This window comes from Episyrphus balteatus, chromosome 3 (genome assembly GCF_945859705.1).
Source record: "Episyrphus balteatus chromosome 3, idEpiBalt1.1, whole genome shotgun sequence".
Lineage (NCBI taxonomy): Eukaryota > Metazoa > Arthropoda > Insecta > Diptera > Syrphidae > Episyrphus > Episyrphus balteatus.
Genome location: NC_079136.1, coordinates 60,032,722 through 60,058,154, shown reverse-complemented (window position 1 = coordinate 60,058,154; position 25,433 = coordinate 60,032,722). Strand labels below are relative to the sequence as shown.

The 25,433-nt window shown below is 31.5% G+C and overlaps 1 protein-coding gene and 1 long non-coding RNA gene across 2 annotated transcripts in view; one reads left to right on the top strand and one right to left on the bottom strand.

Moving 5' to 3' along the window:
• The first annotated feature begins 5,140 nt into the window (after window positions 1–5,140).
• Window positions 5,141–8,131, top strand: LOC129913837 (uncharacterized). The gene is made up of 3 exons (XR_008772099.1): window positions 5,141–6,465; window positions 7,627–7,698; window positions 7,779–8,131. It is a non-coding gene; the product is annotated as an uncharacterized LOC129913837 (long non-coding RNA).
• A 587-nt stretch (window positions 8,132–8,718) lies between these two features.
• LOC129913836 (probable aminopeptidase NPEPL1) overlaps window positions 8,719–25,433 on the bottom strand; it is a 33,121-nt gene continuing 16,406 nt past the window's right edge. The window contains exons 4-6 of the mRNA XM_055992739.1: window positions 24,131–24,307; window positions 9,028–9,138; window positions 8,719–8,945 (exon numbers count right to left, since the gene is read on the bottom strand). Of these exons, the coding sequence (XP_055848714.1) occupies window positions 8,814–8,945; window positions 9,028–9,138; window positions 24,131–24,307 (420 nt within the window). The 3' untranslated portion in view covers window positions 8,719–8,813. The remainder of the gene's footprint in view (window positions 8,946–9,027; window positions 9,139–24,130; window positions 24,308–25,433) is intronic.

The following is a 25,433-nucleotide window of genomic DNA, read 5'->3' as shown; positions in this document are numbered from 1 at the left end:
AAAGTTATTAATACTTTTTTTGTTAAAAATGCTCTTTTTTGTTTGTGTTTTTTATCTTTACTTTTTTCTTAATTTTTTTTTACCAAATCTTGAATTTTAAATGATTAGTGAGTATTTTATAGCTTTATGTTACAAGAGAAAATTCAAGACCTGCAATTTTTTTATATTTAAGTCTCTTCATTGCGTAAAAAGGGGTGTTTTTTACCAAAAAAGTATTAATAACTTTAATTATTATAGCGATACAAAAAAAAGTTGTAGAGCAGAGTTGTAGAGAATTTTAAGGCGAATAATCTTTTCTCGATATGTTTTTTCATAATTTTGAGAAAGTGTTCAAATCTTTAAAACTGTCATTTTTTTCGTTTTTTTTTTACTTTTTTGGCTTGTAACATTTTTAATATTCAGAATATCGAAAAAGTGTTCTGAACATAAAAGACGCGAAATTTAATTGCCAACGTTTCTTGTATACACAACTTTTATGTAGGATAAATATAAACCGAGATATTCAACAAAAAGTAAAATCCAAGATGGCGGCCGAAAGGTGAATTTCGCGAGTGCAAAACATCGGGGTAATGATATTCAGCCAATGCTCTATCGAATAAGCAAAAAAAATTTGGGGGTGGTACAAACTGCTGGGTCGCCCATATATGAACATCATAAATGCACTGGACTACAAGGATAACTCGTTTTCCAATCGAAAAGTGCAATTTAATTGAATTTTTTTTTCAAGATAGTGGCTAAGCTCCAAATGTGATTTATTATGGAACCTTAAGAACATGAGTGAGGACATTGCTGCCAACAATTTCCACAAATAAAATATTGTGATATATTTTGTCTGGGCCAAAGTTTTATTACGCTGGACTGTAAACTTTTTTTTATATGTAGGTAAATTAAAAAAAAAAAAAAAGATAAACTACATTATGGTAACACTGGCTATCAAGCCAATTTGCAACTTGGCTGCTTTTATCTCAGGACAATTCTCGAGGATAACTTTCATCTACCATAGTGCTGCACAATGTCTTTTACTCCTGTGTTGCATAGAGAAGCAAGTTCACATCATGTCCTTTTATCCAAAAATTTAAAGCTCTCAAAGTACAAACACTTGTGGGGTTGTGGGTGGTGTGTGTGTGTGTGTGTTAAAATACATAAATGGAAGTAAAGCGGTTAGAGGTTTTCTTTTTTCTCTACTGGGTGCATAAGGGAAATACATTCTTGGCAATAATTATTTTGGCGGTCTGAAGTATAGTTGGGATCAATTTAAGGGGTTTTCTTTTGAACTTTGTCTTGAAAATTGAGAGTGTACCACCCTGAACTGAACATAGACTAAACTCTATACATAGTTTAGAGTGTCACAGAAGGGAAATTAACTTTTGATATCACCAGGTCAATAAATTTCCATGGAAGTATATGTACATAGTTTGACTTTTATACTTTGCATAAACTGGTAGTAAGTTTAAATATTTTTTTTTTTTTTATATTTTTAGTTTTTAGAACTCTTGCGGGGACGTGTGTGTTGGAAAAAGTTTAATCTGTTTCACATAACATGCAGATTGGAAAGTAATAATTGTGGTTATGGTTTTATAAAGTGTTTTATAATGTATACTCTTTACTTTATGGAAAGTTTAGTTATGCATGTGCTTGTGCATATTTTTTTAACAAAGTAGCTAGATATTTTTAGAAGGTGTTTTGTGACAAAGTCAAAAATAAATGACTTAATCTTTATTTATGTGAAAATGTTATTTTGAAAGTTTTAATTTATTTGTTTGTTTTTACATAAACCAATAAGAACAAAAAAGCATGCATTTCTAATGCTATATTAATGTTTGTCCCTCTGCCACGTTACAAATTTCTTGAAGTGTCCGACAGATTTAAAAAAAAAAAATTTGTTTCATTAAAAAAATGTAATTTTATAGCTACATACCAATGATTTTGCAAATCAACGGACGATCCTGGTAAATTAATGGACAAATGCGGGAAAGTATTTATAAGACTCTTTTGCCACACAGAATGGTGTAATAGGTGATTTTAATTTGGTGAGATAGCAGCAGATAGCAGTGTGAAATAGCAGACGTCACTATGAACAACAGTCTGAGATAGCAGAATTCACTCTTAGTCACGCTTAGAACCAAAGTTGTAAAAAAAAATTTTTAATGCATTTGTTTTCCATTACAAATTTAAAAAAAAAATATTGCAATACAAAAAAATTGCACTAAAAAAATATTTATTGCAACTGAAAAAATTTGCATTAAAAATAAAATATTTGTTGCAAATAAAAATATTTTGTATTAAAAAAATTATTATTGCAAGTAAAAAAATTACTGCAAAATGTGTGCATTAACCCCTTGTAACCCAACATCGTAAATTTTTTTTAAAAAATTCAATAAGTTCATTATTTGCTTAGTTATTTCGAAATTTACGCAGTAAAAAAAAAGTTTAAATAATTTATTTTTGTGTATAAATGCAAAAATTCAAACAAAAAGCTATCTAATATTTATTTTTAGTCGCATTCCTAAAATTCAAAAATAAAACCCCGTTAGTTTTCGCACGAAAAATATTTTTTCTGAATTTCGTAGTTTTTACATAAATTTGCTTGTTTTCCAAAAAAGCCGAACTTTCAACATTAACTGCCAATTAAAAACTATTGGTGCTATTTATTTGAAATATGGCGCATTATTTCTATAAAGCAATTCTTAAAGATTATGTAAGAAGCTTTAAGAGAATAAAAATATGTTTTTTACAGCTTTTTGGCGATCTTTTTCGGTTTGTTACAGAAATGTCACATGGGGCTACAAGGGGTTAAATAATTTTTTTTTTATTCGTCGAATTTCTTTCTAAACGATTTTGACTATTTGCCCATACATTAGCTAGTTTAACTTTAAGATAGTCAAAACTCAAAGAAATTCGACGAATATTAAAAATGCATACCTTTTGCATTTAATTTTTTTATTTTTTTTTTTTTTCAATGCAGAGTTTTTTTTATTTGCAAAATATTTTTATAAGCAATAAAAATTCTATTTTCAATGCAATTATTTTTCAGTTGCAATAACATTTTTACTTGCTCTATTACACTGGTTTACAAGGGTTTTGTTGCCGAAACAAAAATATATTTTTCTGAAGGTTTTTGGTGTGTTGAACTCGAATCCGAAGTCAGAAACAACTAATCAGCTCCCGTTTTTGAGATATTACCGTTAGAAAATGCAAAAATACGTTTTTTTGAATTCTTCGGACCTTATTCTTTTGTATAAAGAAAATTGTTTGAGCATATTTAGTAACGGTTTCTATTAGAACTGTTTTCCATCTTTCGACACCTGTTTAAATCTTTTTAATATCTTTTATATTGCCCGAGATATCTCAAACTGAAGTAAGTGGGTTTGGCTTCATATATCATAAAGAAGATAATGACATTATAAAATTTATAAAAATACCAAACAACTTAGGATATCTCGGGCAGTAAAAAAGATTTTGGAAAGATTTAAACAGATTTAAAAAGGTGGTAAGTAGTACTTATGAAAACCGTTACTAAATATGCTCAAAAAATTTTCCTTATATAAAAGAATAAGGTCCGAAGTACTGCATTTTCTAACGGTAATATTTCAAAAACGGGAGCTGATTAATTTTTTTTGACTTCAGATTCGAGTTCAGCACACCGAAAACCTTCAGAAAAGTATATTTTTGTTTCGGCAACAAAAAAAAAGTTTAATTTTGTTAACCAGTGTTATAGCTATAGCCTATAGCATAGGGCAAGTATTGGTTTCGTGTCGAAAAAAAAATTGAGGTTTTAATCAAAACCAACATTATGATTATGGAGGAGTCCGAAAAAGTGGGTCTCGCAATTCCGTCCGTGCGTCTGTGCGGTTGTGCGTCCATCTGTACACATTTCCACAGCCTAAACGGGTGGACGGATTTTCTTCAAATTTGGTATAGATGATTTTAATGGAATTCTGAGAGTTGTTTTTTTTTTGTTTTTGTTTTATATCTCTCTTAGAAAGTGTAGGTACATCCCATACAAATTTTCATCAATTAAAACCAAATATCTCGATAACGGCTCTAACGATTTTGATTAAACTGCATACGTAATACTCAAAACAATTGCAATAAAACTGCATTTTTATTTTTTCCAAAAAAGTCAAATAAAACATTTTTACCCTAAATGTCGGCTCTTCCCCAATCTCAATTTTTTTTTTTATATAGAGCCAGCTCTTAAAATCTACTTACATAAAAGTGCTTTGAATTGCAAGAGCAGGAACGTGCGACCCCAGTCGTGCATTTAATTTTAAATTTCAAATGCTTTTTTTATCAATTGATATTTTTACAACTCTGGTATGAAGCACATTGTTGATATAGTCATCAATAGCCGGTAGTGCCAACTGGGAGAGTTTCAACAGTTTCTTTAAAAACTTTAACTGTACGCTATGCTTCCTCGATATTGACGTTGAATCCAGTTAACAGATATGGACAAAAATTAAATCCTCTCCGCAACGAGATATTTCATCCCTAATAATTATAATGGAAACATTCAAACCAAAAGATAATTCGTGGTTTGACTCGAGTTTATCTGGATTAAAAGGTAACGTTCCTTCAACCTCAACGCACAAAGTTTAAACAAGCCAGAAAAGCAAGCAATGTCCATATTCGACGAACAAAATTTTTACGTGAAAAAATACTTCAATGTCCCACAGCAAGTAAAAATTTTTTTGTCAGCTTTTTACTCTACTGATAATCCTAAAGTTCGTACCGTGTTAACAAATCAAGGGTACCCAAAACCCCTTTAGTGCTTGCTCATTAGAAAAAAAAATTAATAAGCTGAAATTATTTGAAGTCACGTCAGTTATTTATTTATTTCAAAATAGTTTTCTAAAAGTAAGGATGCTATCAGATAGTGCTCAGTAAATACTACAAGACCTCATCATTAATTTATTTTTGACAAAAAGTGGACATGTGCCGTTTTTCCAATGGACCCTTCATTTGCATTTAAAAGGGGGCAGACTATCTAATTAAAGTGTCGTTTATTAAAAAACATTTATTTCTTTTCTTAAATTAATGTTATATTTAGTTTTTCAATTTTGTTCATGTAAAAATGTCTTTGGCGGAACATAATCACGCGTTTTGAAAATTTGAAAGGATATTGTTTTTCAAATAGGTGGATACTTCAATCAACTGTCGCAATTTTCAATTATTGTTTGTGACATGCTTAAACGACTTCTCACACTACAAACACGATCCCTTTTGACAAATCTTTAAACATTTCATCGCAAAATCCATACAATTCCATTTAATATTTTACCATTCAGACTCTATCTTCGTTATTTCGTATTTTCAAATGATAATTTCACGTGTCTTGAATATTGGGCGCCATAACAGCTTTCAATTTTCAATTTTCTCTTAACAAAAAACTGAAAAAAAAAAAAATATATTCGTGCAAAAGCGAGCCTCCAGGGAATCGAAGAAACACTTTCATTATACCCCTTCCTCTTCCATATGCTCGTTGTCGTCTTCGTCTCTTTTAAACGTAATTGATTTCGTTCTATCATGAAAACAACACTCCCACACTATACCGCCAAGATATCGTTTTAGTCATTTGGAACGCAAAGGACAGAAAAACGAACGAACGAAAAACCCCTTTCAAAAACAATTCCCAATTTATGCAAAATATATATATCCTGATTTTTAGGTTTGATGTTAGGAAATAATCGCACGTGCTCTATCAGAGTCGCAAGAAAAGCAACAACAAAAAAAGCCTTTAGCATCAATGTCGTTTTAGAGTCGTCCTTCGGCTTCGGCTGTAATGCGAAAAAGGCTTTCGTCTTTGTCACATACATTTAAAAAAGGCTTTTGAACCTGGAATATCTGGAATCCACTTCTCTAGACCTAAACGCATAACATGTTAACTGAAAACGATTGAAATACCAACCACCGAAAACAACAACTGGGACTGAAGACGATGATGATGATGACGCGATGACAGAGCGAAACGCAGAAAGGACACACAAATCGATGATGGAACGTAAGATATTTCGAAGAGAAGAGATTATTTGAACTGAACTGATGTGCTTGCACGAATTTGTGTGCGTGATTTAGTTTGAACATTCTTCTTAAAGGCTCTTTTCTTTATGATACCCGTTCCGTTTAGTTTTTGGGTGCAAAACAATTCCAACCGATATGTGGTGGTGGCGGGAGCCTTAAAATAAAGAAAAACACTCTACCCAAAAGCTGATGATGTTGATGGGTTGAGGGACCATTTAAGTGAACCAAGCTCATAGGGTATATGGAATCAGTTTGGAATCTGGAATGTATAAAAACAACAGAAACCATTTATATTTATTTTCTGTTAGATTTTGCAAGATAACTTATTTGACTTTCTCCGTGGAATAGTGAACGTTATTGATCATTATTTTTAAGCGAAGGTGGCTTTGGTATCGATACTATGAAAGGCGTAATACAAGATATTAGTTTCATATTTATAATCTGGTAAGCATTTTAGAATTTTCTATGGTTTAACGTCTGCCATTGCAGAGAATTTGAACTTATTTATAGAATTAGAATCAATATTCATAGAAATATTTTTAAAAATCGATTAAAAAAGTTTTGTTTACATCCAAAGCTCCTTACTTATCAAGAGAAAATATTCCACATACGCCATAGTGAACGATTAAGTTTTCTACAAACCCGTCAAGCTAGGTACTACGTCAACGGAATACATTCATGAAATTGAAAAAACATTACCTACAAAAAATACATATACAACTGCAATATGTTGAAAAGTTCTCTTTATTATTTTTTTATGTTTACGTTTTCGTTTACAGATAGAAGGAACAGGTTAAATAGTACAAAAAATCAATAAATACAAAAAATTGTTGCCCTCATGAAAATTGGCAAAAAGTTTGCTTTTGCAATAAGAACCAAGGATCAAAAGAGTCTAAAAAAAATTGAGTGAAAGGGTGTTTTTTGTCGAAGAGACAGTAAAATCTGTGATTTCCAAAAAGCCTATAATTCACGTATAACGTCTAAGAACTCAAGTACAAAAAATAAAATGAATCATTGGCTTTTTAGGACCAAGTCCAAATTTTACATTCTCTTCGAAAAAAAGAAATCCTTTCACCCCATTTATTTTTAATGAAAACTCTTTATTTTTGCTTTCGATCTCAAATACAAGGTTTTTACCAAGTTTCATAAGGGTATCAATTTTGTTTTTTCACTCATAAAAACACCCCATGATATTCCTGTTTCCAATCTCAAAAGTAACAAAGTTGCTAAATTTCAATAGACCCACATTTTCTCTACAATTGAAAATTGAATCTTTGATTGATTGAAAACGGTTATTCTGATTTTCATACGATTTTTTTTTGGTAAAGAATATTGTTTTCCGGTAGCAAATTGCTACCCGGAATGAATACGGCAAAAATTTGTCGGATTGTAGATCCGTTCGTTTTTTGAAAACATCTATGAATCCCCAAGATGTATTCAAATATGGAATTCGGAACAGCTAAAATTCGCGAAAACGGGAGAAAATAGAATTCGATTGGAAATCAGAACAGCCGTTATTTTCACCAAGTTTATAAAAAATAACAAAATTAATTTCAGCTTTATTAATCCTTTGTCTCTGCTTTACTTAAAACATTATTTTTTTAGATGCCAATTTTACCCGTACTATAGTGATAATTCGGAATGGGTCCGAAGTTATCCTAGAAAGAAATTGAATAGGTATAGTTAAATAATTCGATAGGTCTAATTGGCAATTTTATAAAAAAAAAAACCTTTCTATTAATTTTTTTTTTTTCTAGTCCTTAAGGAAAATCCACGAAATGGTATATAGACTATAGTCTACATCAAAAACTATAAGATAAAAAATATTGGATACGTTAGAAGAAGAAAAAATTCAAATTATATCTTTGGTGGACGTTGTAACCGTATTTAATCTTTTTTTTTCTGAGAGATGGACGACTGATTCAGAATTCTTTTTTTTTTTTCGTGAACAGAAAGTCCTTCAAAGGAAAACAAAACATGTAGTCTTCTCTCCTCTTACCACACAAAATAAAAAAAAGCCACAAGCTACAATACTGTTGAACTTAATTTTAAATTCAACCATTTTTACCTTTTTTTTGTACACCATCATGTTCCACTTGGAACATTTGAGATGAAAAAAAAAAATACAAAGAAATAAAAAAAAAAAAAAAACTGAATTCAAAAGCAACAAAGATAAAAGCAATTGGAAGAGCTCTGGCTCCTTAAAAGATCTGCTGCAAAAACGTATTTCGTCGTACTGCTGCTAAATTGTAAGGCCCCCTAGAGGGAGAGATGAGAAATTATGCTTTCCGGATGTATTCCATTGTCCAGCTGATATTACAATGTGATTCTGAAGTTGCCTGCTGGCGATGGGGTACATCATCTCTCTTCGTCAGTTTTGGCTACCCCATCATTAAAATGTGCACGACAGATGAAATCTGGGAAATCTTCTTCTTCCTTTCGCTTATAACAGAATACAGAAATGTGATGGTGATGGGTTTGGTGATGGCAACTGGGAACTGAGAACTAAGAACTCAGAGAGCTGGGAACCAACCAGAATTGTGCAAAAGCAAAATAGCCCCCGACAATTGAAGGGAGTTGAAACGGGCCAAAAAAAAAAAGATGAGGAAACCAAAAGGTAGTTGCATAGCAAGCAATAAATTAAAAAGCAACAAAAAGGGAAAAATAAATGAAGGAAGAAAAAAAAACTGTGCATCGTTTCATTTCGTTGCAAAACTCTGCAAACTCCAAAAGAGTGAAATTGATTTAATTTCGTAAACTTTACAGCGATGATGAACGAAGTTAATGAATTATTAATCACGACAGATGCGCTTCGACGGTGGCTCATATTCTGCTGGAGCAACGGACTGCAACATCGGGCAATTGGTATGGTTTCCGAATAGGGCCAGCAGCAGGGCTACACCGTAGCCAGTAGCTCGTTCGCCCTGTGTTGGGGAGAGTAAAGCAAAAAGATAATGTTATTAATTAATTAATGGAATTAGAGAGAGAGAAGATTTTTATACTCACGCAATGAACTGGAGTTGCCATATCTACGTGCATCCATACACCGGGGAAATCAAATCCAATGTGAGCTGCAACAAAAAGACCAGCACATGATGATTGTGCATTATTACGATCCTGCAAAAATAAATTAAAACAAAAAATTAAAAAAAACAACATAAGAATATTTAATGAAGTGAAGAAATAGAAATAATAAATTGATGCTTGTAATGCATTTTATGTGTGTACATTAATATTGAGAAAATTAAGTGAGTTTAGCTGAAATAAATATGATGATAAGAGCTACCCGTAGCATCCTTCCACTCATTTATAATAATTTTCTCTTGGGTTATACTTATACATATTTTGTTTAAGCTTAGGAATGCTACGGTTTGGAACTCTATTTTTTATCGTATTCTTAAAGATTTCAGATGAAAAGTATTATTATTGAAAGATAATTAAAATTAATAATAATAATTGGTAGAGGTACAATATTTTTGTCAGTTTTCGTGGGTTCGATTTTTTCTAATGGAGAGTGCTGAACACGAATCCGTTGCTTATCAAATTTTCTCAGGGTAATATTAGAAAATGCATGAAAAACTCGATTCCTTTTGAGTATTTCGGTATAACATGAGCATTTTTTTTATTTTACTTACACAGGGTGTCCCATGAAATTTCTAAATTCTTCCACTTTAACTTTTTCCGGGGCAGTGGTATGAAAATCGTTCCACTTTTTTTAGCATTTTTTTCAAGCTTTAATGTGCAATGGTATTAAATAATATAAATATAAAAATAAATTAATAATTGCACATTTAAGCTTGAAAAAATGCTTAAATTGGTGGTACGATTTTCGTACCACTGTCCCGGAAAGAGTTAAACTAATATTTTAATTTCCTTGTACAAAAATTATTTTTATTTTTTACAATTCTTTCATTTTTGAGCAATTAATTTACGATTTTTGTTTTTACTTGCTCTATAGGGCAAGTATTGGTTTCGTGTCGAAAAATTTTAATCAAAACCAACATTACGATGATGGAGAATTCCAAAAAAGTGGGTCTCGCAATTCCGTCCGTGCGTCTATACGTCTGTCCGTCTGTGCGTTTATGCGTCCATTTGTACACATTTCCACAGCCTAAACGGGTGGACGGATTTTCTTCAAATTTGATACAGATGATTTTTATGGAATTCTGAAAGTTGGTTTTTTTTTGTTTTTTATATCTCGTTTAAAACGTATACCTCCCATACAAAAAAATACGATATTGCGAATTTCTCGAAAACGGCTCTAACGATTTTGATTAAAATTTGTAAACGTAATATTTAAAGCAGTGGAAATAAAACTGCATTTTTATTTTTTCTCAAAAAAGTCAAACAAAAAAAAAAAATTTCATGCCGGCTCTTCCCCAATATCAATTTTTTTTTTTTAAATTACGAGCCGGCTTTTAAAATCTACAAGTAGACTAACATAAAAGTGCTTTGAGCTGCAAGAGCAAGTACGTGAGACCTCAGTCGTGCATTTTATTTATTTCGTACGCCATTAATAAATAATATAAATATGTTATTAAAATTAGGATGTTTTAATTAGGGTCAACATCAATTTTAAGACAAGCACCCTGAAAAAAATTTGTGTGGCTTGAAACTGGCTTAATATTTTACACTTTTCTTGTTTTTGTAGCTTTTAAAAAAGTTTTCAAAGTTCAACTTGGAACGAAAGATGTTGCAATTTGAATTCATTAATACTGAAGAGCAAAAAACAAATTCTAAGAGCTTGGTTTGTTGGTTGATTTGGTTTTTCAACATATCGTCGCCCTAGTATTAAACTAGGAATGCAGTCTTATGTTTTCGAATCTGTTATCTGTTTTTTTCTATCTTTTTTCGTTGCAGAGATATTCACTATTTTTTTTTGACAAAAACAACAAATTTTGGCATTTACGTCAAATTTTTCATGCAATTTACGAACATTTTGAGAATTGTTTTGACGTACGTCTTACATCGTTTTTTTTTTTTTTTTTAAGTACGTGTACGAATAAAAGAAACTTCTGATTTTCATAGCGTATACGGCAAACTCATTTTGGACAAAAATTTAAATATTTTGAAAACTAAACGAATTCCAGATGTCCAATAACATGTATACTAAAAATGCCAGCGATTAGTTCTTTCGCAATAATCTTCCAAACATTTAAATGCGATTTCCCAAAAAATGTAAAAATGGCGTATACGGCACTTCAATACTAGGGCGACGATATATTTAGTTCGAGAATTACTTTTGGGGCACCCTGTATTTTAAGTTGTTGAGATCTGTTGAACAAATATTAAAATTTCTGTTTTTAGAAACTTAACCTAAAAAAACTGTGTTTTTGTAAAATGATTTTAATTTGGTCTATAAAAGGCTATAAAATAACAGCTGCGCACGAACTTAAAATTTAGCTTTATCTGCATACAGATAGAAAAATCTATTGTACACAGGCACGTAGCCAGGGGGGGGCTTAGTGGTCGCTACCATTCACTAAAGATTTAAGTAAAAAAAAAGATCAATTTCAACAAAATTTTGTTTGTTACAATACAAAGTACGCTTAAGACCCGATTTTTCAATCTTCTAATAAACAGTCAGTTAACTGTCTGTCGAACAAAGATATTAGGCTCATAAAAAATCAGATAAAATCATTGAATTTTCAGTTAGATATTCTACAGAATAACACAAAAAAAAATTTCAGTTCAAAAATATTCAAAATTAAACTTCATTTTTATTCCGCTGTATTTTTATCAAAATTTCTTTCAAAACAGTTAAAGATTTAATATAAAGTAATTAATTCTGATTACAAATTTTAAAATTTTCGGAGAAAAAAAAAAACAAAATTTGGTGTATTTTTCAAAACTTTGAATTGTGGTAGCGACCCCTAGAACGTATTTAAACTGGACCAAATTTTACCCAATTTATATTTAAGGCAGGAAGAACAAAATGAAAGGGTGTCCCATTAAAATTTCGAAAATTGATTTTTAAGAAGCACCCTAATGTATGTACTAGGTATGTAGTATCCTATTTAAGAAAAATTAGTGAAAAAAAATATTTTTCTTTAAATCCCAATTTTTGTTTTTGTAAATTTTCTTTAACCATAATACTAAGACTTTTCTTTGAATACTCTAAAAAATGGTTCTTTGGAAATTATATACCTACCGACTATTAATAAATATCTAAATAAAGTGATTATAAATTTTCAATAAATTTGGTGTATATATAGGCAGTTTTAAAATTAATATTAATAAAATAAAAAGATATGTTCATTGAAAAACAAAAAATTTTAACCGAATATAAAAAAAAACCTGTACCAGTTGGAAAGGTATTTGAACAGCACCCATTGCAAGTGGGCTTGAATGGTGTACAATTTTGTATTCTAAAATCATTTTTGACACACACACAGACAAATAATGGACCTACCAAAATTGTTTTTCGGTGGGTTAAAAAAATGTGTTAAAAATAACGTAGTCTTGGTTAAAAACTACGTAGTTCTCCTTGCTAAAATCAACGTAGTCGCCTCGGTTAAGTTAAATTGTTTAAAATTAATCAACTTGTTTATATTGATCAAGAAACTTGCCTAAAATTTGAGATATTAGTAAAATTTAACCGAGAAAGTGGGTAACATTTTGAATAACCGAGTCGACTAGTGTTATTTTAAACCGTTTCTAATTTTAAATAATTCATCGAGCTTCCAGCTACAGCCAATCAAATTGTTTTAGCCTTTATTCATGTGAACCAATTTTATTGCTTACTTTTAAAAATTGTTTATTAAAACTTAGAAAAAAATATAAATATAAACCAAAAAGTTGTTTATAAAGAAGAATGCCAAAAAAACCTCCAACCGCTCAAAATGAAAAGGCATCAATCGTAAATAAGAAATATGAAATTTTTTTCAAATAAAACCTTCCCCGAAAGTTGCTACGATGATTCTTATTCTTCTTCCTTAGCTTTTACCAAAATGTCAAATATGCAATTAAAGTATTCGTTTTTAAGTGCATTGCCGGTCAGAAGACAACCATTAAACCGTTTTGAACTTAATTGTTTCGTATTGTGGAAGAAAATTCAATATACATATATGGTATCGTTTTTTGAGTATCATCCTTATTTAAGAAAATTAGTGCACTTTATTTTGGAATCAGCTCACTAGGCTTTGCAAGAATTTTGAATCCTATACATCCGAATCAACAATATCAACAACAGATCCACATAATGGCTGTGTCCATCATGTATCTACATTAAGCATAAAAATAAGCAAACAGCGCAGCGGCATTTAAAAAATAATCTTAGGATGGCGCATCATCTTAGGATATTTTCGATGCTGAATCTCATGGAACTAAAACCGAGACAATCTGAGTTCAATAAAATAGTTTTGCATTAAAAAACACTTAATAATTTGAAATTGAGAATCGTGATAGCAATAACCATAGATGGTTTTATGAGAAAAAAATAATATTGGATATTCAAGATTTTTAGGTATTACATAAAGCATGTAGTATACAGGCAGTTTTTATCTTACATCAAAATTGTTCACCAGATTTTGAACCAAGCCCCCCCCCCCCCCGAAACGAAATCCTGGCTACGTGCCTGATTGTACATAACATACTTATGTACATGCACTTGTATTTGTAATTGATAAATACTTTTTTTGGAGGTGAAAACTTAGTAAGAAGTAAGAAGATCACATTTTTTATAAAATTGATAGCAAAATAAAATTACTTTTATATCAATTTGTACATAAAATATTACATCAACTTAAACTTTATATAATACTTAGCCAACAAAAATAAAAACAAAAATTATTCCACATACGCCACAGTGCTAAATTAAACATAAATTGGATATTGGACTTATTTGAACATCAAATAAGTTTTGGCATGTTCTCACTAGAGACTTTAAAGATTAACTTTTCTAAAAAAAATTAACGCATCCTACACACAAAATTCACAGAACCTTTAAAACACGTTTTTAAATGTATTCCATAAACCTTTCGAAACCCCTTTTTTATGAATTCTGCCCTAACAAAAACCCCAAAATGTAGTAAGACTTAAAATGGACTACCAAAAACTGTCTCTTGGGTACAATCAATAAAAAAAAAAAAACAAAACCCATTCTGATGAAACTATTTTCCTGTTTTGGATTTGGATATTTTCGTATTTTTTTTTTTGTTTCAATTTCATAGAACCACATCAAAGCGGATTGAAATAATAAATATTTTATTGAAATTGACCTAGATGCACAGCAAATAGACATACACTTCTGCTTAGAGATAAAATAAAATACAAATAAAAATGAAAATAAAAAAGAAAACAAGAAAATAATTCCTCCTCCTTCTTCTATTCTACCTAACTCTTGAATTCATCTTTTTCTTGGGTCTTTTGAAACCAAAAAGAAGCCATAAAAACCCATTTCGAATGTGGATGCCATATTTATGGGCAATACTTGTATTTTTATTGCACCAAATAAAATGCTGTGTGAATGAATCATATCGTTCGGTTTCCAGAAATATTATTACCATCACACATTCCAAACATCAAATTCAAGAAGCATCTTCTAAATTCTACAAGAACACGAACCCTAACCCCAACATGAACCTGAACCCAACCAACTAACCGAACGACCAACCGACCGACCTATACGTCGTCGTCGTCCTTGTCTATATATCCCGCACCAACATTCTTCCTTCGTCTTGATGGGCACTTGGATGTGTAATAAAAATTGGGTTCATTTGGTCTTTGATTTCTGAACATTTCAACTCTCTTCATCTTCAACTCCACCATTTCCATCTCCATCTCCATGTTCCTTTCCATCACCATCTGCAGTCGTCTTCAGTCTTCAATCCTTTGAGCCCCGACGAGAAATTGCCAATCAACTTGGTCTTTTTTATGATTTATTTTTGTTGCGCAAAAAAAAAAAAATCACAAAATAACAGATTGATTGCTCTAATCTTAATTAATTGCCCCATAACATTGGTGTAAACAACTAGTCCGGGACAATAAATGATTCATAATTTTGGTTTAAGTGGAACACTCTGCAATGGTTGTTGAGTTCTTTTCATTTTCAATTCATTGCACCTAAATATTGAATAGAAGGATGTCGATGTCGAGAATACCGTTGCCTTGTGCCCTATACCCGGATGTTGTTGGAAAAGAAGTCGAATTTATAGCGCTTTATTACGATCCAACATTAACGTTTTGAGTGGCTAAATAAAATGGAGCACTAAAGTGTTGTTGGCCATCAATATATATAGGACTTATGGTTGTGGGTGTCTTCTTTTAATTAAGTTTGTATCTATGAGGTAGGTACTTGATGAAAAAAAATAAAAAAAAAAAAATAAGGTAGATTGATATTTTTTTATGAAAGGGCTTTATTGAAGGGTTTTATCAATTTATGAATCTAGATCGAATTGCATAAATCGAAAAGAAAGATATTTCACTTGACGTAATTTTTTAAGAAAATTAATTTTTAGGATCATTAAATAAAAGAGTTGATACATTTGACAAAATTCTTAACGATTCTGGTATTCATAGAAGAGCACTCATTTGACTTTTACGTTTTGTAGCCACTATTTGGTGTGAAACAAAAAGTAGCTTTTCATAAAGAAAAATGGAGCATTCCATCGTCACGGGTGGGACACCTGTACAATTATAATATAGAGAAAGTTTGCATACACTTTCATAACACCAAGATTAGAATTTGTTAATTAACAAAACTGCAAAGAAAAATATGCGAACTCTATTATTTTTTAAATTAGGCTAGTTTTTTCCATAACGGGTGGGACAAAAATAAAAATAGTGATTTTGAGACAGAGTATTTTCTCACCAATTGTCTGCAAATCTATTTCAAATTTTCATTTAAATCCTTTTATTACATTCATAAAACATTCGTGTCCTCATAAAAAATGTTAGTTATTTGGTATCACGAGCCTAACAACTTTTTATTTTTTTATGTTTATTGAAAACAAAATCTAAAAACCTATGATTTTAATAATTAAATAACATCTTTTTTTCAAAAGAGGGTACTAATTTGAAGTCTGATTCATTGCAATCAATTTTCTCTGTGTTCGAACAAACGTCAGCTAAGCTATCTTAAAACCCATTACACCTAAATGATTCAGACTTAAACGTGAAAATACAGCTAAGACGTTTTTGAAATAATGAAACCGCCGAATATTCGGCCAAGGACACTCAGAAAAAAACGTTGGTAATTTCAAAAATTTTATAGTTTGTCTCAAGAATTGATGTGGCTTAAAAAATTCCCAACAACATCGTATTGTAACGATGAATAACTGAACTACTTTTAAGATAAATGTCTGAACACACTACCTACTACTGCAAAGGTAGACATCTGAAATCGAATTTATAATTCGACTGTTCGCCAAGATCGAACGGCGGCGGCGGACCCATACAAGTGGTGGTCAACACATACTACAAAATTTCCAATTTTGACAAAATTTGCTAAAGTCTACCTTTTGTCTCCTGAGACAAGTGTTAACAGCGAAAGACTATTTTCCGAAGAAGGAATAGTCTACGTAGATAAACGTAATCGTTTACTACCAACAAATGCGGAACAAATAGTTTTCATTTACCACAACTTGCCTTAGTAGATTATAAGTAGGGTAATTGCGGGATAGATGCCGCGGTTTTTGAAAAATTAATTTTTAAATTATATAATGGTGAAAAATATTAAATTTTTTTTAAAAAGCGTAAGAATTGCTTTGTTTGCTATCATAAAAAAATACTTAACCTAAAAAAAAATTATTTTTTTTATGAAATTAATAACAAAGAAAAAAGTATTAAGTGGGCCATCTCTCCCTTCATGTGTGGGAGAGATGCCGCATAGCAAATGCATTGAATTTGTAGTAGTTAATTAATATGGAACATGTGGTTTTCTGGGATCATCACGCCTACAATCAGTACGATTGATGAATTCGTTTATTTTTATAACGGGTACAATTTTTTTGTACCCGTTTGCTACATTTTTTGCATAAGATTCAATGTTCTTGTTTTTTGTTGAGAAATAGTTTTTGCAACATTGGTCACAATTTTTTCGGTTCCCAGCGGGCTCTGCAAACTCAACATTCACTTTTCAGTTTTTATCTTCTTTTAACCTATTTTTCTTTTTTTAACGAGGTAGTTATGTAGTGGGTAAAACCTCTGAAAATACCCTAAGTTTTGAAAAACTTGGCATCGGTTTTTTTGGAAGTGGTGAATTTCTTAAAATAATTTTACTGGCGCAGAGCTTTTGAAGCATGATGATGTGTGAATTCCCTTTTCAAAATGATTGCAAGAGTGAACGTGATTGCTTACGTGGGAAACGTCAGTTCTGAAATTGTTGTAGGAAGAAGAGCTGTTTCTGAAAGCTGAGATGTGGCGGAGTTATCCCTTTCTCGAATTAACGATGCATTTTTAAGCTTTTTCTAAGACATCTTTGGTCTAACTTCCTCTGATATTCTTACAGACATATTTTCGTGACCTAATAAAGCTAAATATTTTCATTTAAACAAAAAAAAAACACTAAAATCAAAATGCGGCATCTTCTCCCAACAAAAATGCGGCATCTCTCCCTTTTGTGAGGGAGAGATGCCGCACGACACCACACAACAACAAAAAAAAGAACAAAAAAAAAATCACACCCATCACTTCTTGAAACACTTATTAACTAAACAAAATCATTAAATTTATAAAAAAACGAAATAACTTGTCTCAGAAACGAAAAATTCCAACCGGCTGAAAAATTTCCATAGTCAAAAGGCGAGCATAAAACAAAACAAATGACAAAAAATCCCGTTACATATACAATAAGTGCAGATTTTTTTTGCTACGTTTAAATTTGAATGTAAAACGAACAAATTAGAAAAAAAATTTGTTTGCCTGGACGACTAGATATATGGTTTCGGTTGACTGCGGCAACTCTCCCGACGCGGCATCTCTCCCGCAATTACCCTACTAAAATTACAATTTTTTAATAAAACACATATTTTGTTATAATAATGTATGTCCATTTTCTTCTCCATTTGGTATTCGGTATTCGGCCGATTAGTTAAACTATTCGGCCGAATACCGAATACCAGAAAAATAGGCCGAATAGGCCAATTACCGAATAGTGGCCAAATATTCGCGGCATCGGCAATCGGCATCGGCAATCGGCATCGGCAATGTTTACATAGTAGGTACATAATATCAAAAATAGAAATTTTTGCAAAATTTTTTCGAGATTAATTTTCTTATGGAATGCCCCAAACATCAAACGAATGAGTAAAAAGGGTTGTAGTAACAAAAAAGGTTCCTTTTATCACTAGTGAGTCGAACGTTCGCCTCCAGTGGAGCGATTTCGCAAACACTCATATAGTGGTATTCCGATTAGAAAACTACAACGTTTTCGCCTTGGAATGCAGCTAAAATAAAGAAAAGAATATGCGTCTATATAATTTTTAAAACTCTAATATAACTCAATAACTGTGATTCCCTAAATTTTTGCAGCGATTTGCAAGTCATAATTATGGTCAAAATTTTATTTTAGAAAATACAACCTTCCCATCTTCAGATTGCGAGCAAAATCTAAAATCAAAAATATTTGCTCGTAATCTGAAGACGGGAATTGTAATTCCCGAAAACGTTCATTATTATTTGTTTGGCCTTTTATCTATATTTATCTATATTGAAACTCATACAGTTCCAGAACGTATAATTAAAGTGTTACTGACTTAAATTTTAGGAATTCGAAAAGTTTCATTTCTGAAACACGTTTGTGTGGTTAAATAATTGATTTTTGTGTTAATCAATGTATAGGTATCTGACGTTCAAATAACATTTAAATGAAATTTAAAACCTGCTCAAAAACAATTATTCATTTAAATATTGAATAGTTAACCATGAAACCTAAAATCCAAAATCCATCTTGAATCTAGGTATATTCTCAAAAATAAAAATGAGAAAACCCGAAAACCGGTAACATAAAATGCAGAATATCTAGAATTCTAGCACACAAGGTAAGATATTAAAACAGAACTCTGCACAAATTTGTCATTTCAAAGAATTTCCCGGAATTTTTAACTTTTCTTTATAAAAAAAAATAGATAAAATCTATTGAGTCAACTGTAGCTTTTTTTCCTTTTCTTTATAAAAAAAAATAGATAAAAATCTATTGAGTCAACTGTAGCTTTTTTTTCTAAAAAAGTGGGACAGCAGCTTGAAAAAAAACTACAACTCTAATATCCCAATCAATATTTTGCGTAATTCGTAGTACAAAAGTGTTTTTTTTTTCTATTGATCAGGCATATAATTCATTTTTTATTTTCTGAAAAGACTCCCTGTTTCCTTTGATCTGCTAAAATATTTCTCAATCCCAACCTTCCCACTACAAAAAAAAATCTCAAATCATTTGAAAAATATTGTTGCATCCTTGTATGTTTAACTTTCATTCCGAAGCATTTAACTCCTTCATTGGTATTCTTCTGTATTATAAGGATTCATGCTGAGTATTAGCGCGCGCTTTCTCGCGTTCAACATCAGTTGGAGCTTAGCTTATCGTCTCTAACATTCACTTTCTCTTTCTTTCTCTCTCTCTCTCTGCTGGATAAGCGAATAATAACACTATGGCTCGGTGAGCACTAAGCAACAGCAAAAGAAGAAGACGTCGACAACGACAACGTAGAGCTAACATTCCGTTTACGGAAATTACTTCTATAAAACACCCATCATAAAATTGGAATACATCTCTATAATAAAGGCTTTGGTCGTAACTTATAATGCGAAAATGCAAGGATACAAAAGCTATGTTTTGCTGTATTTCCTTAAGAAATCGTGCTGTGCACAGCATCTTCTTCTTTTGCATGGTTCTTTTCATTTCAAGGATTTTTTTTCGAAATTCCACCACAACCGCACAAAACACAGTGTCTACCTTGAATGTATAGGGTAAAATAGGATAAAAAGATCATTGATAGAAATAGCTGAGGAAAACTAAAGATGAAGCTAAAAGTCTCTCTTTTTAAAAAAATTCCTTGACAGATACAGCCACTAGTGCGCAAAAAAGTATGGTGTGCACGGGCCACTTTACCCGAGCGTACCCTATGTTAATTTTTGTATGGTGTTAAATCGATTCTCTATCGTTTCCAGCACGTTGTTCTCTACACACGATGAATAAAACACACAATATTACTTTACATTATTTATGGGATGAGTGTAAAAGAAGTAACGGTTCTATTGCACACCAATATTTATACGTAATGTACAAAAATCCCTGATCCCACAGCAAGGAGCCCATCTCACTCGGCTAAAGAGCACTTTTTTGCCTCCTAATGTCAGTTATTCTCATATTCGCACTGCTAAACAGGACCAGGCCCTCATTCAGAATAATAACACACCCAAAAAAAAAGTCTGTAAGTTTACCCCAAAACTTAGCATCCTTTTGCGTTTTGAGGATTAAATGAATCTGGAATTTGTGTGTGTGGTGGTGCTTGGCTCAAACCTTGGATGCTGTTGCAACAACATATCCTTGGCCCAATCTTTGGGTAAAATCTCTACACTAACGTTAACTAGACGGAGGAGCAAATATTATTATTTAGAATAACCGTTTATCAAGGAGGCGGAAAGGTGGTGTGCGTATATGGATGGAGCATGGAGATGGAGATGGCTTTGATGATGGGCGGATGCAATAGAATGATGATGGGTTTCTTGTTGTGTTGGATGTGAAAAATAATGAGATGAATACTTTGTGCAATTTACTGCGGTGCTAATAGCAATCTTCTCTTGGTTGTCGGATAACACATTTTTGGTTGGAATGATGAGGTCAATCCGTAGGTGGTATTTAGGGAACCATCAGGAAGTTGCTTATACATAATAATTTCTGGTGGCTATCAATTTAAAGTGCTTCATGAAAATTTAGTATCTTACCTTTTTTTTTTTTATGTGTAACCTTTTATGAGACAAACAAATGAGTAAGCAAGCAACATGATGAGATATAAAAATTGTTGGTCATTATGATTTTATGGTTCATGTTCGATGGTCATAATATGTTATGTTCGAATTCAAAAAAAAAAAAAAAAAATGGTATATAACATTCTTCCGGCTCAAAAGATTGTTGTTTGTATTTATGTTAAGTACTCTGTTGTGCTTATTCGATATGGATATTTACCCTTAAAATGGAATTACTGATTTCTATATCTGATAATGAAATCCATAAAATATATATATTTATTTCTTCATTTGATTTTGTACCTAACATATTTTATGATGACGGATTTTAGGGGGGAATGTACATTTAGAAGGGTCTTTAAGGATTTAAATAAGATTGTAGATTTTTAATGGGGGATTTTGAAAGATCTAAACTTATTGACTTCGATGAAAAAACAGCAACAATTAAAATAGCAGTTAAAAGTGTTTTTAGAGTGACGAAACTTAAATAAATTTGAATAAATTGATACAAGAACTGGTTTATTCATCTTAGGTACATAATATGTTTATTTCAACAATGTTTTTTTTTGTCGAAAGTCGCATAACCTTTATTTTAAAGTTATTTTCAAAAAAGGTTTTCATTTGATTTTAGACGGTAAACAACAACAAATGATTGCTAAGGATAAACAAAAGTTTTTTATTTGTTGGTTTACAGAGAAATCTTTTTTCTTAACTTATACATTTTTGACCTCTCAACAATAAAAGATTATTAATAATAAATAAAAGCAATCGTTTGTTGTTATTTACATCATAAAATGTTTACTCAGTAAAATACTGAGTACCAAAAAAACACGGGTAACATGAACGTTTACAAAAACATACTTTTATAGTTCACCAACCAAATATCATAGAGGAAGGAATACCTAGAGACGCGACTTCGGTTGGTTTTTCTCTTCCACCCTACAAGCTGCAATGAGAGGAAAAACTCCACAGTGCTTATATGTGGTAGTTTTCCCGTGCATTTTAAATGGCACCAACACATTCAACTGTGGAGTTGAGCTCAAAACAATTAAAAACAATTTAAGTGCTCAGTAGGAAATAAATTCATAAAAAAATAATGTAATAAATTCAAAACACGAACCTTTTTTTTTATTTCTGTACATATTTATTGAAAGGTGGGTGTCTGGAGTGAGCTATTTGAGCTATTCAAGTTCATGTACAAACCAAAATCATGTTTAAATTCAAAATTTGTGAGGACATCTACTGGTGAAAGGAAGGTATTAAACGAATTGTACTTTTCACACGTATTCACAGATAGGAAAACAAGAGAAAAATAAGAGAGATTATCTGAAATTAAATTTGCGGGTGTTTTAGGTAAGGGGGGTACGAGTCGGCTCTCTAGGTATTCCTTCCTCTATGCCAAATATCTTGTAAAACATATTTTTTCGGCTTATATTTTTCTAAGATCACTATAAAACGCGAAAACATCTTACCTCTAATAAATTAAAAAAACAAAAATAAATTATAACTCGATAGGTACTTTAATCCTATTAAAAAATTGATTTAACTTTTCAATTTTCTTTTGTTTTTAATTTAAATAATTCGTTAATAAATCCTGCAGTTTAAAAATTTGGGTACCTATATTTTTTTGTGGTGGTTAGTTCCAGAATTAACTTTGTCTTTTAATTACATATGAACCAATTGGTTTAGCGATTATGAAGTATCATTAAGACCCTTAATGTAAAGCTTTAAATTTTCTATTGAAGCATCCTCCATTTTTGTTTTTTTAATTCTTTATTCTTCTATGTGGACCCTTAAAGAGGTGCCAGTCTGAAAAATTTTATATAAGGCCAGATTAACCTTAAACAATTAAAGGTTTTTTGTAAAAAATCTATTACTAATAAATCAAGTCAAAGAATGGATACAATGTTTTAAGAGCAATTTGAATTACTAATTTAAAATTCATATAATATTTCTTAACAGATTCAATTTCTTCCTTTGTAATATTTTCAATTTAGCCCTGATTTTTCAATCGTCAGTTAGACTATCAGAAGAATAAATGTCAATATAAAAAAAACTTTTATTCCTAGGAATGAGCTCTATCTGAAGTTTATCTGACTATTGAAAAATTGGCCCTTAATCGAATACCATTTTAAGGCAAATATTGTATACATCTCTGTTATATATCACAATTTTGTCATTGTATTGTTCAATATTAAATTACATTTTATTAAAAACCATTGCAAAAAGAATAACAAATTACACGATATACGATATAGTGTGTACATAAAAATACACTACCGTCACTGATTCATCATACATTATTTTGAAAATGCATAAAATATTCTTTAAAACAAGGCTTTCAATCCCATTTTTAAATCAAAAAAAAAATCTCTCTTTAAATTATGGATTTTAAATCATTCGATGCAGAAGAGGGTAAACCTTTATCCTTTCAGTATTTTTTTGTATTTTGTATTTTGTTCATGTTTGTGTGTGTCCTCATTCTTTACTAGGTATACCATTATGCTCTATACACCCATCATGTTCAGAGTGTAATTTTCTCTTCAATCGGACAATAGAGTTGCAGTAGTAGCAGCCAGTACTAGCAAAAGCAGAAGCACTACAGCCACTACATACTACATCATTCGACCTAATCGATCAAAAATCCCATCGGGTTAAATGACTGTCGCATGCATAGCGTCCGGCTAGCTCTCCATCATCTCTATACACCATGTCGCCATCAAATAGCCTCGAGTTATCATCTCTGACATTGTCATGCATCACTATAAAGATCAACACAACAACAACAAAAAACACAACAGAATAAAGCTTAAAAAATAAAACAACAACAATTTGCCCATGCACGCGGCAAGCAGGACACTATGAGTAGAGGAGCAGAGCATAGCACACAAAATAAAATAAATCACCGACCGTAACCAGACAACAACCGAAGCCACTCGAAAAGGTGGATCTCGTACTCTAACCCAAACCCGGGGGTGTTTTCTGTATATTTGAATTTGGACGCGCTGGACTTCTAGACTTAAAATCTAATCCCTAACAACTACCACACATAGACTCATAGAATGTACCCGGTCGTCGTCTCTCCCATCCAACACGCGTCCATAAAAAAAATCAACCTCATATATGCAAAAAAAAAACGTATGGCCCGTAAAAAAAAAGGATAAACTACCTTCACAAAAAATACATAAGGCTCTTTTATACTTACAGCGACGGAATTTTTCATGTCAGCTATCGCCGATGTAAATTCAGGAAACTGCAATTCAGGACAATAAATTATTGGTGCTAATAAATCTCCAGATTTGCGTCCAGCATCAAGTGATTTCACCTCCCAATCCTCTGAGTTTGTCAAAATGGCACCATGATACTTGCCTGTTGCTATTCCCTGCAAAAATAACAATAAAAAAAAAGTTAAAAAGGGTTTGGAGTACCGTTATATGGGACTTTCACAAGATACAATCTAAGCAAGCTAGCTTGCAAGCAAACAGGGTATTGTAAAGTTGCTATAAATTATTGTTAATTTATTGAACCATTACAGAAAGCTTGGCGCTTGGCTGTGTAGGTATACGGCCCTAACCTATGTAAAAAGACGAAACCTATTCTAGCCACAGATATATGCTACGTAGATACACAATACCACCCTACTACCTCACTCTTACCGCCTAGAAACGCAACTCAACATTTTGTTCGTTATCCAAGCGTATCCGCCGTGTTTATTTGTCTAAAGAAAATGCTATTCGAAAGGAAAAATCCTGGGTGAGAGATATTCGTTCGTGTGTGTTATAACTTTTTTTTCGTCATCTAGTCGTACTTAAGAATTTTCAATTTTGAACAGCGTTGTTATAACGGTGATATAGTAAGTTCCAGATACAAATGAGTTGAAATTATGTCAAGGCAATCAAAATAAAAAATGTGATTAAGTGGACCGAAAAAACATGTCGTTACGGTAAAGTTACGGTAAATTTTGTGATTTTTCATCAAATCGTTTATATGAAAAGTAAGTTGAATTTTTAACAGTGAAGTATTAAAAGTTTTTAACTTTGTCTTTTTTTATAGGTAATAATCATTTATATATATAAAAAAAAAAACCGACTTCTATGGAACGAAACATAGATTTATGGTTTTCTCATGGAATGGGACCACAGGCACCAGCTTTCGAATACAAAATTCAAAATTGGTTCACTCAGTCCAAAGTCATGAGGTAATAAATATCACAACAAAAACATTACTGTTAAAAAAGAGCCAAGTTATCCTATGTTGAAATTATGCTGGCACAAAAAGTACTGAGATGTAAAAGTGTACCAAGTTCTAAAGTTTGGGTTCAAATTCGTATCAATAAAATTTTGATTGTTCTCTTGACAATTTTTCTTAACCATCGATTTTTAAAGTTATTTCAAAAATTGCCAAGTAAACAATCAAAATTTTATTGATACGAATTTGAACCCAAACTTTAGAACTTGGTACACTTTTACATCTCAGTACTTTTTGTGCCAGCATAATTTCAACATAGG